General features: G+C 41.1%; 1 protein-coding gene across 1 annotated transcript; it reads left to right on the top strand.

Moving 5' to 3' along the window:
* Positions 1-3,205: 3,205 nt before the first annotated feature.
* Positions 3,206-14,189, top strand: PNPO (pyridoxamine 5'-phosphate oxidase). The gene is made up of 7 exons (XM_015810487.1): positions 3,206-3,352; positions 4,556-4,680; positions 4,776-4,875; positions 6,561-6,614; positions 10,840-10,968; positions 12,086-12,156; positions 13,748-14,189. The coding sequence occupies exons 1-7, from the start codon at positions 3,218-3,220 to the stop codon at positions 13,911-13,913; spliced, it is 780 nt and encodes a 259-aa protein (XP_015665973.1). The 5' UTR covers positions 3,206-3,217; the 3' UTR covers positions 13,914-14,189.
* The last annotated feature ends 1,174 nt before the right edge of the window (positions 14,190-15,363 follow it).

Raw genomic sequence — 15,363 nt, 5'->3', positions numbered from 1 at the left:
GTTGACTCAGCCTTCCATCCTTCCAAGATCAGTAAAATGAGGACCCAGATTGTTGAGGGCAACATGCTGACTCTGTAAACTGCTTAGAAAGGGCTGTAAAGCACTATGAAGCGGTATATAAGTCTAAGTGCTATTGCTATTGACAAGCATATCCATCTGTTACCAGATCATCTCTTGATTTTATCTTACATTTCCCTTGACAAAAATCTAGTATCTCATGATAACTTAGCCATTTATGTTTCCTTATTATTTCATGAGTATAAAATGCCTCTTGTACTGAGAGCAACAAAAGTGTTTTGAGGTACAATCTAGGTAAATTAAAAACATGTAATACATCAGCAGGGTTTAAGAGTAATAGACAGAAGATGAGGATGTTAACAAGAAATTGAAAATACAAGATGAAATAAAATTGTAATAAAACAGGTTTTAAGATTAAAATACGTGTGTATCACTATGTCAAATATGAACTGTATGTTATTTGAAATTATTTTAAGACACTGAATAAATTTACAAAAATATATTAAGACAGGAAAAATTACAACTGCCTTTGTTGACAAGAATTTCTGTGATTAAAATTAATGTTTTGCCTAGAATGTTATTTTGATTTCAGACAATTCCTGTTTTGTCTGAAATGATGCACATTTAAACAATGGCAGAAAGATATACTGCATCTAAATTTGTATGATAGAGAGGGGAAACACCATCTTAAATATAAAATATTACAAGATATGAAGGAGAGATCATTGGGTTTACCTGATATGAAATTGTACTCTGCAGCTTGTTGCTTGGTTTAGATGAAAGAATGGATTTTGCTGAGAAATAGACTTTTGGAGTTAGAAGAACCTCAGATTTGGGTTCTATTTATTGGTATAATTAAGTTAAGGTTAATATAGATATTCAAAACCTATATTATGTTAGACATACCATAATGAGAATATGGAATAGATACAAAGTTTCCATGCCTTCTCCAAGCAATTATCTAAGGTCTGATAATTTGGCAGTGATCAGTATTTCTATGTAAGTTATGCTTCTTAGTCTTGCATTATGAAATCACAGACCAAAATTACTTCCAGACCAATTAGTACATAATGAAGCTAGGCTGCAAGAATACCATTTCTGTAAATCGGTAACACAGAAGAAAAAAACATCAAATACTTCCTGAAAGGAGCTCTGGCTATCTGACTTATGAATCAGCAGGGAAAATTATCACAATGGAGGCCATGTCACTGTTACCTTAGCAACCTGTCTCAGCCATAAGCATTTTTTATGGCTTTAAGTCTTTCAGCCTGTTTTATTTACCTTCTTGCTTCTGAGCTGGGCTAGAATTGCTTGGCTGCTCAGTGTTCAGTTTATAGAACTGGAAGGTCATGCCATATAATGGGGAAGGCTCCATAAAATAATGTATGACAGTGCCAATAAGGATTCAGTTGCACCAAGAAAAAACAGTGCTGCTTTTGTATCATAAAGCTCTTTTGATATGTGATAACAACATGTATGGATAAAAGTTGGGAAATTTTACTCTCGTACTATACTGCTCTAGTTATTACTGATTTGGAGACCCTGCTCTGTCAGACATTATACAAGAACCTCATAATTTGATATTGGTATATCACACAGCATCCAACACAATGCGTGTTTGGGGATGGGTTGGAAAATGATAGCCCCCTTCCACTGTTGTTTCTATCAATCAGCATTTAAAGCACACTGCCTATAATAAAGAAAATAGCTAATAGCTATTCATCATCCCACTGTTGCTGACAATGAATTCCAGTTTAGGTTCTTATTTTCTTCTGTTGGTCCTGTCTCCCTGCATTAGTTTCAAAGAGCTTCATTAGGAACAATCTAATTCCACATAGAAGACTCCCTTGTCCTCCATCCTTGATAATAGTATCAGCTTCAGATTTGGCAAAACAAATTGTGAAAGCGAAAATATAACTAAACACTGTCATCTCCACAGTTAACCCATTTGTGTTGCCACAGCAAAATGCAGGAATTAGTACTCCTTCAGTCCATATATATTCTCAAAAGCGTCCAGTTGTAGGCTGCATGGCACAGAACATACAGCAAATGTGAGAATTTAAATAAAAAGTGTACATTGTACAAAGGAACACTTTATATAAACTGTCTGTCTCCAGAATATGCAAACTTTTACAGAATGCTTTAATATAAAGCAGTACTTCTCAGCCTTGACAAGATGTCTCACCTTCAACTCTCAGAATTTCCTGCATGCTGGAAGGTTGAGAAACACCAATAAAATTCTGCCCAGTTAGCCTTTTTTCACTTGAAAGCTTTGTCTTAACAATCCAATTTTATTTTATTTTTAAACATGTGGATGTAAGAGTACTAAAAGTAAGTACGCTTTACTTTTATTTTTAGTCAGCAAAATTTTGGCAAAGTCTTTAGTATAACCCAATACCAGTTCTCTACTTCATGGGGCCACTATATACATCTGCAGATAATTTTCATGATTCCGGTATTTAAATGCATACGTGGCTTCAATAGGCGCCACAATTTTCCCCCTCTTCTTTTCATCATGCTATTGATTGGAGACTTCTTAAATAAGACTTCTTAAAATCTGAAAGCAGTAAATCTTCCGTTCGCCTAATATGGACGCAGGAACCCGAATAGGTTGCTAACATTACGGGGCGATGCAAAGGTCTAGAGTCTAGACCGCTAGATGGCAGTTTAGAGTTTTATGTTGCCAATCCTAATCCAATACTTTAATTTATTAACTCCTTGAACAATTTGGATTTCACCTCTTCTCTTTGCCAGACTTTGGTATAAATTGACTGCAAACGTTCCAGAAGATAGTTTTACCCTGCCCTTTTGCTGTTTCTAAATTCCTCTAATTCTCTTTTTAGAAATTTCGGGTTGTATTCCTATTGGTTGAGAGTCAATATTCCAGATAGCGCGTCTTCTTCCATCGTTCGATTGCAATAACAACAACAACAACAACAACAACAACAACAACGATAATGCTCGCTTTTCATTGGGTTTACGACCCCGCCTTCTATCTTCCTATTGGCAATGTTGTGATCAAAGTGCCGTGATCAGAGAAAAAAGGATTGAGTACTGCGGCAATATTTCTGATTGGAGTTAAGACATTTTCCCCGCCCCTCAATTTCTGACGAGAGAAGGTAAAGACAGCTTTGAATTTTAGAGTCTGGCCGCTTCGCTTCTTTTCGCGCATGCGCTCTGTGAGTGAAATGTGACCTTAATGTTTAGGTTCAGGGGTCTTCTGTGTCTTCGTGCTCCGAGTCCAATCAGCCCTCGTAGTTCGGGTCAAGTTCAAAAATCTTCTCATGCCATGGATTTAGGATCTCTTCGGAAAAACTACAGGGGGGATGAAGAGGTGAGATATCAATGTATTCCAAGGATTCCGCATAGAGAAAATGTTAGCAAGGGATTGGCGATAGCCTCTGAATTTGTGCAGAATGCGTGGTGTTATTTGCAGTAGTAATCTTGGGATCTGCTTTCAGGACCGATGTTTTGTTCTGCAAAATATAATAACGAGATACTAAAGATGACATTTTCTTTAGTAGGAGATCTGATCTCAGAAATGGTTCTGCCGGATAAATGGGTCTTGGGCACAGGATATCAAGGATCGCATACAACCATGTCATACCTTTGCAGTAGTAAAATAAACAAAGAGATGAAGTAATTAAAGCAAATACTGTGGGTCAAATTAAAATGGCTGAGGAGATATGTATCTTTCAAATGTTTGGATAGAAGCTAACTCCTGAAAGATTGCTTTTTTCTTAAAATAAGAATGAGAAGGTTGGGTGTCAAATGTGTAGAGATTGAACAAGGATGTATAAGTGGAAATGTTTGAGCACAGTTATAACTGAAAGAGATAGCAATAACTCAGGTTGTGATAAGAAAAGCTAAAGAGGGAGCAGTGGTGCTGCTAGATAATTTTAGGTTTGGGACTGAATAACTTAATGGGAGAAAAATCTTTAAACCGCTTTGTGCATTTTTTTCTGTTATGAAAGACTCAGTTCCCCTTTTCTTTTGAACCACTTTCCTTGTCACTTTACAATTGCTTCTATATTTCCTTGTCAACAACAAAAAAAATATGTTGCTTAGATTTTTATCATGCCTTTTTTCATATACAACTCAAAGTGACAAAATTGCTAATACTCCGTTTTCCTCTTATTTTCGCCACAACAACTCTATGAGATGAATTTTACTGAGAGAGAATGACTTACCCAAAGTTACCCAGCCTGTTTTTTATGCCTAAAGCAAGAATAGTTAGTCTCTTAGATTCTAGGCTAACACCTTAACCACTTCAGCAAAGTTTCATTTTCTTGTAGAAGATGAGATTATAGAAAATTATAGGAACTTGTCAGTTGTAACCTGGCGGGGGCAGGGGGGTGCTGTTTAGATTTTGGATATCTTGACATCACTGGAAAGCATGTACTGTATCAAAATAGAAGAAGCAGTGGGAATGGATGAAAGAAGATAGACCAGCCTCATTTCAAGGAAAAGGAAATCGGTACTTGAGATTGAAAGGGATTGCTAAACACACATATGCTTTTTACTTCCACCCCTCTAGGCCTTTGAGGAGAAACATCTCACCTCCCTTAATCCCATTAAACAATTCTCTGCATGGTTTGAAGAGGCCATGAAGTGTCCCTCTATTGGAGAAGTCAATGCTATGTGTTTAGCCACTTGTACCAGGTAAGGTTTGCATCCTCATGGCTTGTCTTTCTGCTGCTTTATTATCTATCTGTGTTTTATATTTCTTTCTGTTTTCTGATTTTACCTCTTCTCAGGGAGGGGAGACCTTCTGCTCGGATGCTGCTTTTAAAAGGATTTAACCAGGAAGGCTTTCATTTCTTTACCAACCATGAGAGCCGAAAAGGAAGGGAACTGGTGAGTGTTGCCTTATGAAGAATAATTATTGGAGAAAGACTGAAGCTTATTTGCTGAAGGTCTTAGTTGTGTATGAAAATGATCTATGCTTTGGGGGCAGGGGGACAGGAATGAGGAAGGGAAGCAACAATTTAGACAGAATTTTGCTCCAATTATTGTGTGCAGTTTAAGGAAAGGTGAGAACTTTGCTTATTTTGATATTTCTGCTTTTGTTAGTCATGATTCCATGAAGGCACTATAGAACATGCATGTCCAACCTTTTGGCTTGCTTGGGCTGCATTAGATGAAGAGGAATTACCTTGGGCATATATACAATATATAATTAATGTATATAAATCACAAGAGTGGCATGGTGGCCTAGTGGCTCCCAATTGGAAGGCTGAGAGTTCAATCCTAGTAGGGGCAGATGTTTCTCTCCTAGGGCCCAAAGAAAAAATGCTGCAGACTCCATGTAGGCATCAGGAAGGGCATCCAGCCACTAAATACTGAGCTCCATCCAGTTGCCTTGACTCTACCCTAAATATGGACTACAGCAGTGTTTCTCAACCTTGACAATTTTAAGTCATGTGGACTTCAACTCCCAGAATTCCACAGCCAGAATTCTGGGAGTTGAAGTCCACATGCCTTAAAATTGTCAAGGTTGAGAAACACTGGACTACAGGAGCATAAAAAGGACGTTTTAATGTGTATAAATCACATGATAATGTTAGAAGTTTATAATCTTGTGGGGCTGCTTTACTAGCCATCCAGGGCCTCATGAGGTCCAGAGGCCATGGGTTGGATATGCCTGTTCTAGATCGTTGGATGTAATGGTCTTACCAGAGCTTCCCCCATTTATTATTGAAATTGTGAGATTTATTTCTATTATTTCCATAGTTTTATACCCCACATATGTCACAGCAGCCTTTCTGTGGCCTGCTGGGCTACAATTGGACCACAATTTTGGACCACAATTTTGTAATTTCCATCTTGGCTAGTGGTAATGGGAGTTGTCCAAATGTACTTGGAAAACACACAATGGGGAGTTGTGCGTTGAGTAGGTGCTTACAGTATTAAGAATTTCAATCACTTCTATAGATGTTTGGTCTAGTTTCACTGATGCTAAACTTAAGTTGTGTGAGAGAAACATTTAAACATAATAAAATGAGCATGGATGTCTGGCTAACCAGTGGCCTTTAACTAAACAATGCTGAAAGGAAGGAGGCTTCAGTGAAATGACAAGCCCAGACAAGTGCTGAGTCCAGGCCCAGCATCTCCTGTCTCTTTCTGGGTTGTAAACACTAGATACAAAAGGGTTGCAGCACTGTTGGAGGTATCACAGAAACCATTTCTTGTCTTTTGAATCCTTGCACTTTATAACAGCTGCTGTTCTAAGTATCCTTAAGTTAAAAGAGCTGACCCAGGAGAATATTGTTTTTTAACAGCTAGGATTTTCCTATTAGTGCAGAACAAACAAGGCAGACAACAAGGAACAATAACTGAAGAAAGGCAAATACTGAAGAGTATATTCTATGTTCCTTCTTACGTTTATTAGCACAAGCCCTCCAGCAAAACAAGCAAAATAAATAAATAAATTATCATCTCAGTCTCACTTTTACAGATTTCAGAGGTGTCTTTTATTCAAAGGACAATAATAATTTCCTCTCCCAATTGTTTTGTATTGCTCTTTCTCCCATTGTTTACAGGATTCCAACCCATTTGCTTCAATGGTCTTCTATTGGGAGCCTCTTAATCGCCAGGTAAAATGTGTATTTTATTTGAATATAACTGGCAGAGGAGAGAAAAGAATCTGGTAGTCACACTTGAACTTTTTGGAGGCTCAGACTTCAGTAAAGGTTATCACAGATTGTCCTTTCAATCTTACCTTTGTTTGTAGTTTCACTGTATAAAGTGAAGACTTGAGCAGATGGTTAAATCTTGCTGCAGCCAAGATTTGTTCCCTCTGATTTATTCAATGTGGAAGGTTGATATCCCAATCTTATTAGGAAATTGCATTTGTGTTTCTAGAGCTGGAGATAGTAAATGTGGAGATAGTGATGAGACTGAGGTGTTGATATTTGAGATTGCTTCAGAATTTCTCAACCTGGTGCCAATGAAACCATCATTTAAGAGAAATGTGAGAAGAAGCTTTTTTTTATTCTTCTTGATCTGACCGGGCGAATCTGAAAATAGAGTAATGATTCTGTTGATTGAATCTAATGTTAGCTCTTCAGAAAGTGTATGGGACTAAAGGATTTTTTATTCTATCTTCCTTTGGCCTGAAAATATAACAAATCAAGAGATCATATCCATAATTGATAGACTGGAGCTTTGGAGTATGAATATTTTGTTAGTTCGTTTAGGGAATCAGTTTAGAAACAAGAGATATTTTTCGGTGGCAAAATGGGTAGTCCTTGAGTTACAACCATTTGTTCAGCAACAGTTCAAAGTTATGGTGGTGCTGAATGTATGGTACTTACTCTAGTTCTTGAAATTAGGGCCACAGCAGTGGTCATGTGATCAAACTTTGGGCACCTGCTTCACTTATGAAATGAAGCCTATCTCTCCCCCATCTCTGCTCTTTTGGTCCCCCTGCACTGTGCAGCCTCTGCCATCTTCCACTCCAGCATTCCCAACTGACCTTCCCATCTGACATAGTGTACCTGGCTTGGCCTTTTGTGAAGCAACTGCTGGGCCCCTTCATCCTATATGGCAGTTTCCTCGCAATGCCTGGAGAAGAAGGCTTCACATGGCCAGCAGCTTCCTCGGCCAAGGGCCTGGCTGGGCATTCCTCATCAGCAGCGAGAGAAGGAAGACTACAAGGTGTTGATTATCATCTTCAAAGCGCTCCATGGCACCGGACCTGGCTATCTCCGAGACCGCCTTCTGCCTCAGATTACCTCTCATCGGCCGATACGCTCCCACAGAGTGGGTCTCCTCAGGGTGCCGTCAGCCAGACAGTGCCGGCTGGCGACCCCCAGGGGGAGGGCCTTCTCGGTTGGAGCTCCCACCCTATGGNGGCAGGACTGGCCTAAGGGTTATTTTTTAGCTGGGTTTTTATAATAATTTTTAAAATAACAAAGGCCTAATAATATTTCATCTTAATTAACATTTTAACTTTAGTATTTTTTGTATTTATGTATTTGTTTTTAAAAGGCTGTAAGCCGCCCTGAGTCCGCAGGGAGAAGGGCGGGGTAAAAATATAAATAATAAATAAAATAAATAAATAATAAAAGTCAGAGCAAAGGGATGCTAGGACTGGGGTTTTGCGCCACACTGTTGGGCTAGGGCAGCTAAGGGTTCATACTAACAGCTGGGATGAGATGAGCTGAGAGGGGGGCTGCAGCTTCTTGGGGCAGCTTTGGCTCAAGAGCTTCTTGCAGCCCCAAAGCCCAGGTGGACCAAGAATCCCCTGAACTGCAGTGTGGCAAGATGCCCCAGAGCCACGGGTTTCTGGAGCTGCTTGCCGCCCTGCAAAACAGGATGTAGGATGGCCAGAAGGCCAGAGATGGCTGGGGGGAATAGGCAGTTTACAGGGGTTGAAGTAAGGGATGTAGTCCCTTACTTAGGAAGAAGAGAGGATTGACCAGTGGGATTCAGTTAACAGTGGCAAGATTATTGTTGTTAAATGATGTGGTCATGTGACATCAAGCTTTATTGATGGAAATTCTAGTTCCATTACCATTGTAACTAGAGAAGTATCTATAAAAATTAAAGCTTGATCTCAGTGGCTTTCCCTACTTAATTACTTAAGGTCCGGTGTGGGGGAGGGCTTCATTACCTTCTCTTTTAATTCGCAATACTGAGAAAACTTGAGGAGAACTATAATTTTAACCATACAGAAATCTCCCTGTCCTGTAATACAGGGCTTTTCAACCGTTTCACCGATTGTACCACTTTTAGAATATGGCAACATTCAAGTACCACCAGTCACCCAGCAAGGTGTCAAAAGCTTGATGACAAAAAAAAAGGAAAAAAGTGATAAAGTACAGGTAGTCCTCAACTTACAACAGTTTGCTTGGTGACTGTTCAAAGTTACAACGGCACTGGAAAAAGTGACTTATGACCATTTTTCACACTTATGACCACTGCAGCATCCCCAGGGTCATGTGATTTACATTCGGATGCTTGGCAACCGATTCATATTTATGATAGTCACATTGTTCCAGGTCATGTGATCACCTTTTGCAACCTTGTGAGAAGCAAAGTTAGTGGGGAAACCAGATTCACTCACTGAACAGCCATGTTACTAATTTAATCTCTCTCCTTCTTTCTCTCTCTCTCTCCCTCTCTTTCTTTCTCTCTCCCTTTCTCTTTCCCTCTCTCTCTTTTTTCTCCCTCCCTCTCTCTTTCTCTCCCTTTCTCTCCCTGTCACCCTTTCTTTTTCTCTCTCCTTGTCTCCCTTTCTCTCTCCCTCTTTCTCTCTCCCTCTCCCTCCTTCTTTCTCTCTCTCTCTCCCTCTGTCTCCCTCTTTCTCTCTTCCTTTCTCCCTCTCCTCTTTCTCTCTCTCCCTCTCTCTATTACTCTTTCCCTCTTTCTCTCCCTCTCTCTATTTCTCTCTCCCTCTCAAAGATCCTTAAAGGTTATGCTTGGACAGAAGACTTTTTCTTTTACAGATGGGGCGGGTGGGCCCGACATTCACGGGCAGGCAGGACCCCGCCCGCCGAGCCACCACCTCCCCATCGCCCTCCACGCCAGCCGGCTCAGTCGCTAGACCTCCCAGGTGACGGGCGCAGGTCCGGGGGTCGCCAGCTGACGGGCGCAGGAGTTCGGCGCTGCGGCGGCCTCCCCTTCACCCTCCGCACCGGCCAAAGCATTGCCTGATGTTCCAGCTGACGGGCGCAGGTCCGGGAGTTGCCAGCTGATAGGCGCAGGAGGTAGGCGCCGTGGCGGCCTCCCAGCCGCCTACTTCTTCGGCTGGAGCAGTTGCAAGGGCTTGCGGGGAGCGTGTCAGTGGCCCTTGGGGACCATGCAAGCCCTTGCAACTGCTCCAGCCGAAGAAGCAAGTGGCTGGGAGGCCGCCGCGGCGCCTACCTCCTGCGCCCGTCAGCTGGAACGTCAGGCAACGTTTTGGCCGGTGCGGAGGGCGAAGGGGAGGTCCCGCAGCGCCGAATCCTGTGCCCGTCAGCTGGCGACCCCCGTACCTGCGCCCGTCAGCTGGGAGGTCTAGCAACGGAGCTGGCTGGTGTGGAGGGCGATGGGGAGGTGGTGGCTCAGCGGGCGGGGTCCTGACTGCCTGCGAATATCAGGCCCACCCACCCCATCTGTAAAATAAAAAGTCTTCTGCCCAAGCATAACGCCAGCAGTTCTGTGCCATGGAGGCTTGAGACACGGAGGTGGGGGACGCAGAGCGGCGCAGTGCCATGGGAGGCGGCAGGACAGGGGAGAGGGGTTACCTGCATCCTGCCAGCCGAACTCTGGAACCCTGCCTGAATGAAGAATTTTAGGGGGTGTTGAAAGCGAGACAGACTGAGGGCTGTATTAAGACCATAGATGGATGTGTAAGGAGAGTGGAAGGGAGGCGAATTCGGGGTGGAGCAGAAAATATGGGGGGGGGGAAGGCGTTAGGAAATAAGCACCAAGGTACATGGTGCCTTGCAAAGGATTCCTGAGTGTTCCGCAATTGTTTTTCCTCTCTCTGCGCGAGAAAAACTTTTGCGGCGTAAATCTGAAATGAGTCCCTGGGGAGGGTGGGGCCTTGCTCTGCGCCTGCACTCTTCACACGCCTCCTGCAGGGCACATTCGGTAAAGTTTGTGCAGGCTGCTGCCAAGCACCATATTTTCCACAAACAAGTGAGGTGGGAAGGAGCGGAGGGGGGGAGGAAGGCGACGCCGCGGGGGGGAAGGAAGGCGACGCCGTGTACCACCAGCCAGGTGGTCGCGTACCACAAGTGGTACGCGTACCACCAGTTGACAAGCCCTGCTGTAATAGACACATATCCTTACTTTGCCTCTCTTTCACCCCTCAAACTGCACTTCTTACAGGTACGGATTGAAGGCTCTGTAGAAAGGCTTCCAGAGCAGGAATCAGAGAAATACTTTCATTCGCGTCCAAAAAGTAGTCAAATTGGGGCTGTTGTGAGCCGTCAAAGTACAGTGATTGCAGACAGAGAGGTGAGGAATGGTAGTGCTATATTTTTCAACTACACATTTTTGAGGGGGGGAAATACGGGGCAACCAATACTGAAATATTTGTGCCTTTACATGTAGGATTACAGTACATTTTCCCCAATCACACAGTCAGTCTCCTTAAATTTGTTTGCCATGCTTCTTTTCATTATAAACTTTTATAATAAGAGAGACAGTTTGGTGTAGTGGGGAAGCTGTTGGCCTACAAACCAGGAGATTCTGAATTCTAGTTCTCCCTTAGGCATTGAAAGCCAGCTGAGTGACTTTGGGCAGGTCATTCTTCCTCTTGGCCTAACCCCTCTCAGAGAGTTGAGGCTGTGAGAAGGATATATTTTTTAAAAATGGGATAAAAACTAATTATAATAAGCTTGAAAGATAATCCCAAAATCAAACTGGATGTACATCAAATGGATATAAATGCTGAGTTATTCAGATTGAATATTCTTCATCTGAATCATTGAATAACATTTTAAACATCAGTCTATGGGAAAATGATGAAATCTGAATCACTTTGCGATACCTTTGGTAATCTGATAGCCTTCAGAAGTTATAACCTAAATAGTCCTTTGTTGGTTGGATCTGATGGGAGTTATGTACAAAGCATGTATGATAGGTTGCCTACCTGTGCTTGTGTAGATAACCACTGTAACTCTGTTATAGATAATGTGTGGAACATTAGAAAGACAGACTAACCATGAAACCTCCCACAAACCACTGAGAGATACAGTTTTTCATGCATATGACTTTCCCTAAAATTAGAAAGCTCAGAATGTTGACTTTAATGTAAACAAATTTTATGTATGTTAGTTAGCCTCTCAAAAGTTAAAATATGCCAAGACCTGTTGATAGCATAATGTCCTTGTTCACCATGAGTGGCCAGGAAACCCATGTAAAAAAATGAGCACATGTATGCTTTTGCAGAGTAGGTGAAAGCTCCTCTCTGATGGATGATAGTCTTGAAAAGTAAATCTACACCCCAGTAATCTATGAGAGTATGTGTGGAAGGCTCCGTTAGCAATTGAAAGATAATATTAAGCTTCTTCTTCTTTGCTTGTTGTGATGATCTGTTTGAGGCCTTCATTAGTACTGTCCCTTCTCTTAGTATTTAAGGAAGAAGAATGCAGAACTAGATGAGATATATCGAGATGCCAAAGTGCCTAAGCCTGCATACTGGTGAGTTGGACCTTCGTGTGCATTTTGGCAATGGTTGTTTCTACTCTGAATTCATCATTAATTCACTGTCAGCAAGAATTCATTGTGGTCTCTGAAACCTGAATGATTACAGTAGTTACAGCTGTTTGTTTAGTGACTTTTCACTAACTTCACTAACTACAACTTCACTGAAAAAAGTGAGTTACGACTTAACGTTTTCATACTTACAACCATTTCCCATAGTCAAATGATAAAAATTTGGGTGCTTGGCAACTGTCATGTATTTTTAATGATTGCAGTGTTATGCAATTTCTATTGACAGCCTTCACTTCCAACAAGTCAGTGAGGGAAGCCTGATTCTCTTAATGTGTGCGTGATTCACTTAAGAGCTGCAGTGATTCGCTTAATAACCTTGGCAGAAAAGGTCATAAGATTGGACATGACTCAATCTCCTTGCTTAGCAACAGAAATTCTGGTCCCAACTGTGGTCAAAAGTCAAGGACTGAATTATAGTAATGGATAGCTGGCTACTTCAGCTTGTGACAAGACAGTGTGGAGTGGAAGAAACTGAAATGGTTTTCCATTCATAATGCCACTCTGATATATCTTTTGTTTTTAAGATAATATGAAAAATTTTGCTATAGCCATTGTCTTGGGTTCTCATTTGGGTATATGTATACTTCCCAGATAGAGTCCTCAACTCCATATTTTTGCAATCTAGGTTCCACTTCAGGGGAAGCTACAATCTTTTATAATTATGTCAGATGAACATAGTTTATTTATATAACTGTCATTTCTTTTTTCATAATTTTTTGCTAGCCATAAGAGGACTATAAAAACAAATTCCAATTTATTCTAATTCATATTTAAGCACAGCACTCACTCTCATATCTTTCAAGTATTTTTTTTCACCACAGGGATCAGAAAACTGTTTTATTTCAAAATAGGAACTTGAGGCTAATAGATGACTGAGTTCTAGGCTTAATGCAATATTCTGTGTTCAACAGCACAGTTATTCTTGGATAGATAGAAAAATTTTCTCTCGGGTTCATTGTTTTCATTGACAAGTGTTTTTGTGAGCCATGCCTCTATTTCTGGGTTAATAGTGAGTAAGAACATCAAATTGTCATGGCTTGCTTTTATTAAATTATGACTGACTATCTTATCAGGCTTGTCCCTTTATGACAAATGAACAATCTGTTGACTGCATGCAGCCTTTGGACTTTTGTTATGCTTCTCCCTCCCTCTTCATTCTTTTCCTTGCTACTCTTGCTATTATAATTACACTGAGTAAGAGACTACAAAATATTTTTCTTAGGATTGCCAAGAGGAGTAATGCTGAAGTATCTATGCTTGTCCAGAAATCCTGAGTAAGATGGCCATTTTCTCCCTGTTTATGTCCCATCCCTTGGTCCATCTCTGTTAAAAGGAGATAGGTCTTCCCTATTTGAACAGAGGAAGCCTTTGTGGGCATCTTCATTTGGCCCTTAAGTCATTGTCTTATTGGATGTGATCTTCTGGTCTGAATAGTTCAACCTATTCTGGACTTGTAGCTTGCAGATCAGTCTAACTTTTATTGTCAAACAACTTGCTGTGGTCCTCTTTCTTCCAGGGGAGGCTATATCTTAAAGCCAGAAGTCATAGAGTTCTGGCAGGGCCAGACCAACCGTTTGCATGACCGCATCGTCTTCCGACATCTCCAGGAAAGCGGCACATCCTTGGACCCTATGACTCACAGAGGGGAGGGCAACTGGATATATGAGAGACTCTCTCCTTAAAACAGCTTGCAGGATTTGTCTTTAAATATACACGGCAACATCTCTGATCCCAACCCTCCCCTGAGATAGAGCAGATGAAGAACCAAGAGGATAAAATCCTGGATCTGCAGTAAGAAGACCTGGATTCAGATTTCTGCCAACCATAAGTAACTTTGGGCTAGTCCTTAACTATCCACCTATTTCATGTCACAGTTTTTGTGAGGACAAATTTAGAGTTTCTTCAGTGCAGACTCTCCTGAGGTCATGTAAGAATGGAGGAATTTTAATGAAAAGGATTGAACTCTCAACAACCATAAACCCCCTCCCCCCTGAAAAAAAAAATACTTTCCAGAAATGGGTAGTAGCACTGGTGGGTGAACATAACAGAATAGCCTAGTTTTGTAGTTTATGTTTTGCAGTTAAATCTATATAAATCTGCATTCAGTTGTAATAGATAAATTGGATAAATTTGGTTTTCAAAAACATCATTACATTATCTAGGACAGAAGTCCCCAACCTTTTGGGCACCAGGGACCAGTTCCGTGAAGGAAGGTTTTTCCACGGACTGGAGGGTTCGTGATTTTGTGTGTTGCCTGTATCCCATGGATGGGGCTTTGTTTGTTTGTGTGGATTGGTTGCTGGCATGCTGTGGCCGCTACCGGTCCATGGATTGGGGGTTTGGGACCCCTGATCTAGGATATTAAAAGCCTTCTGTACTAGAGAGGCAGTTTGATGCAGTGGTTAAAGTGGTTTCTGAGCCAGAAACTAGGAAAAACCAGTGGGTGACTTGGTGCTAGTCACACTCAATCATAGGAAGAAAGCAATGGAAAACCATATTTGAAAATGTTGCCAATAAAAATTCATAGACTTGTCCAGGCAATCCCTGGAAGTCAGGACTGACTGGAAGGTGTTAAAAGAAAAAAAATCAATTCTAAAGCACCTGCACATAATATGCCTTTGACTCAACCCAGCAATTAAGATGCATTGCAAGCAATATGGACTCTGGGCCATGATTAGAACTAATGGAAAAACAAGATCAGATTATTGGTGTCAAATGCAACAATTGGCATTCATAAAATAAACCAGACTACAATAAACTGTAGTACAATAAGATATAAGAATATCCGGGGTGGGAATAACAACTGAAAGGTCAGTCTTTTTGCTGCTGAACTTTCACTGCCTATGTTTTTAAACTTTTAAACTTTTCAACCTGTAAAACTTTTTAATCTTTCTCACTAGAATTGCTGAAGATTGATCACAGTTTCGTACCACTCTGAATTAAGAAATACAACACACACACACAGAGTAATGTAAACCTTAAAATAAATATAGCATAGTTTTTAAAAAGCAAGTCTTCTCAAACCCAGAAAAAGCAGGAATTTCCAACTTTGGCAACATATGTGGCATGTTTCTGTGTGTTTTGCATCATCAGCCTGCCATCTGTAGTCTTCAGCTCTGTTGGATGTAGCTG

Source organism: Protobothrops mucrosquamatus, unplaced genomic scaffold, assembly GCF_001527695.2.
Source record: "Protobothrops mucrosquamatus isolate PMUCROS unplaced genomic scaffold, P.Mucros_1.0 scaffold10, whole genome shotgun sequence".
Taxonomy (NCBI): Eukaryota; Metazoa; Chordata; class Lepidosauria; order Squamata; family Viperidae; genus Protobothrops; species Protobothrops mucrosquamatus.
The sequence above is the reverse complement of the archived record's forward strand: the minus strand, read 5'-3'. Positions and strand labels throughout refer to the sequence as shown.

What these genes read in the sequence shown, in the direction of transcription:
- PNPO (XM_015810487.1), top strand. Translation starts at nt 3,218, where the DNA reads ATGTTTAGGTTCAGGGGTCTTCTGTGTCTTCGTGCTCCGAGTCCAATC. An exon ending in TGTTTAGCCACTTGTACCAG is followed by an intron (nt 4,681 to 4,775) that starts GTAAGGTTTGCA and finishes ACCTCTTCTCAG; the next exon opens with GGAGGGGAGACCTTCTGCTC. An exon ending in GGGAGCCTCTTAATCGCCAG is followed by an intron (nt 6,615 to 10,839) that starts GTAAAATGTGTA and finishes CACTTCTTACAG; the next exon opens with GTACGGATTGAAGGCTCTGT.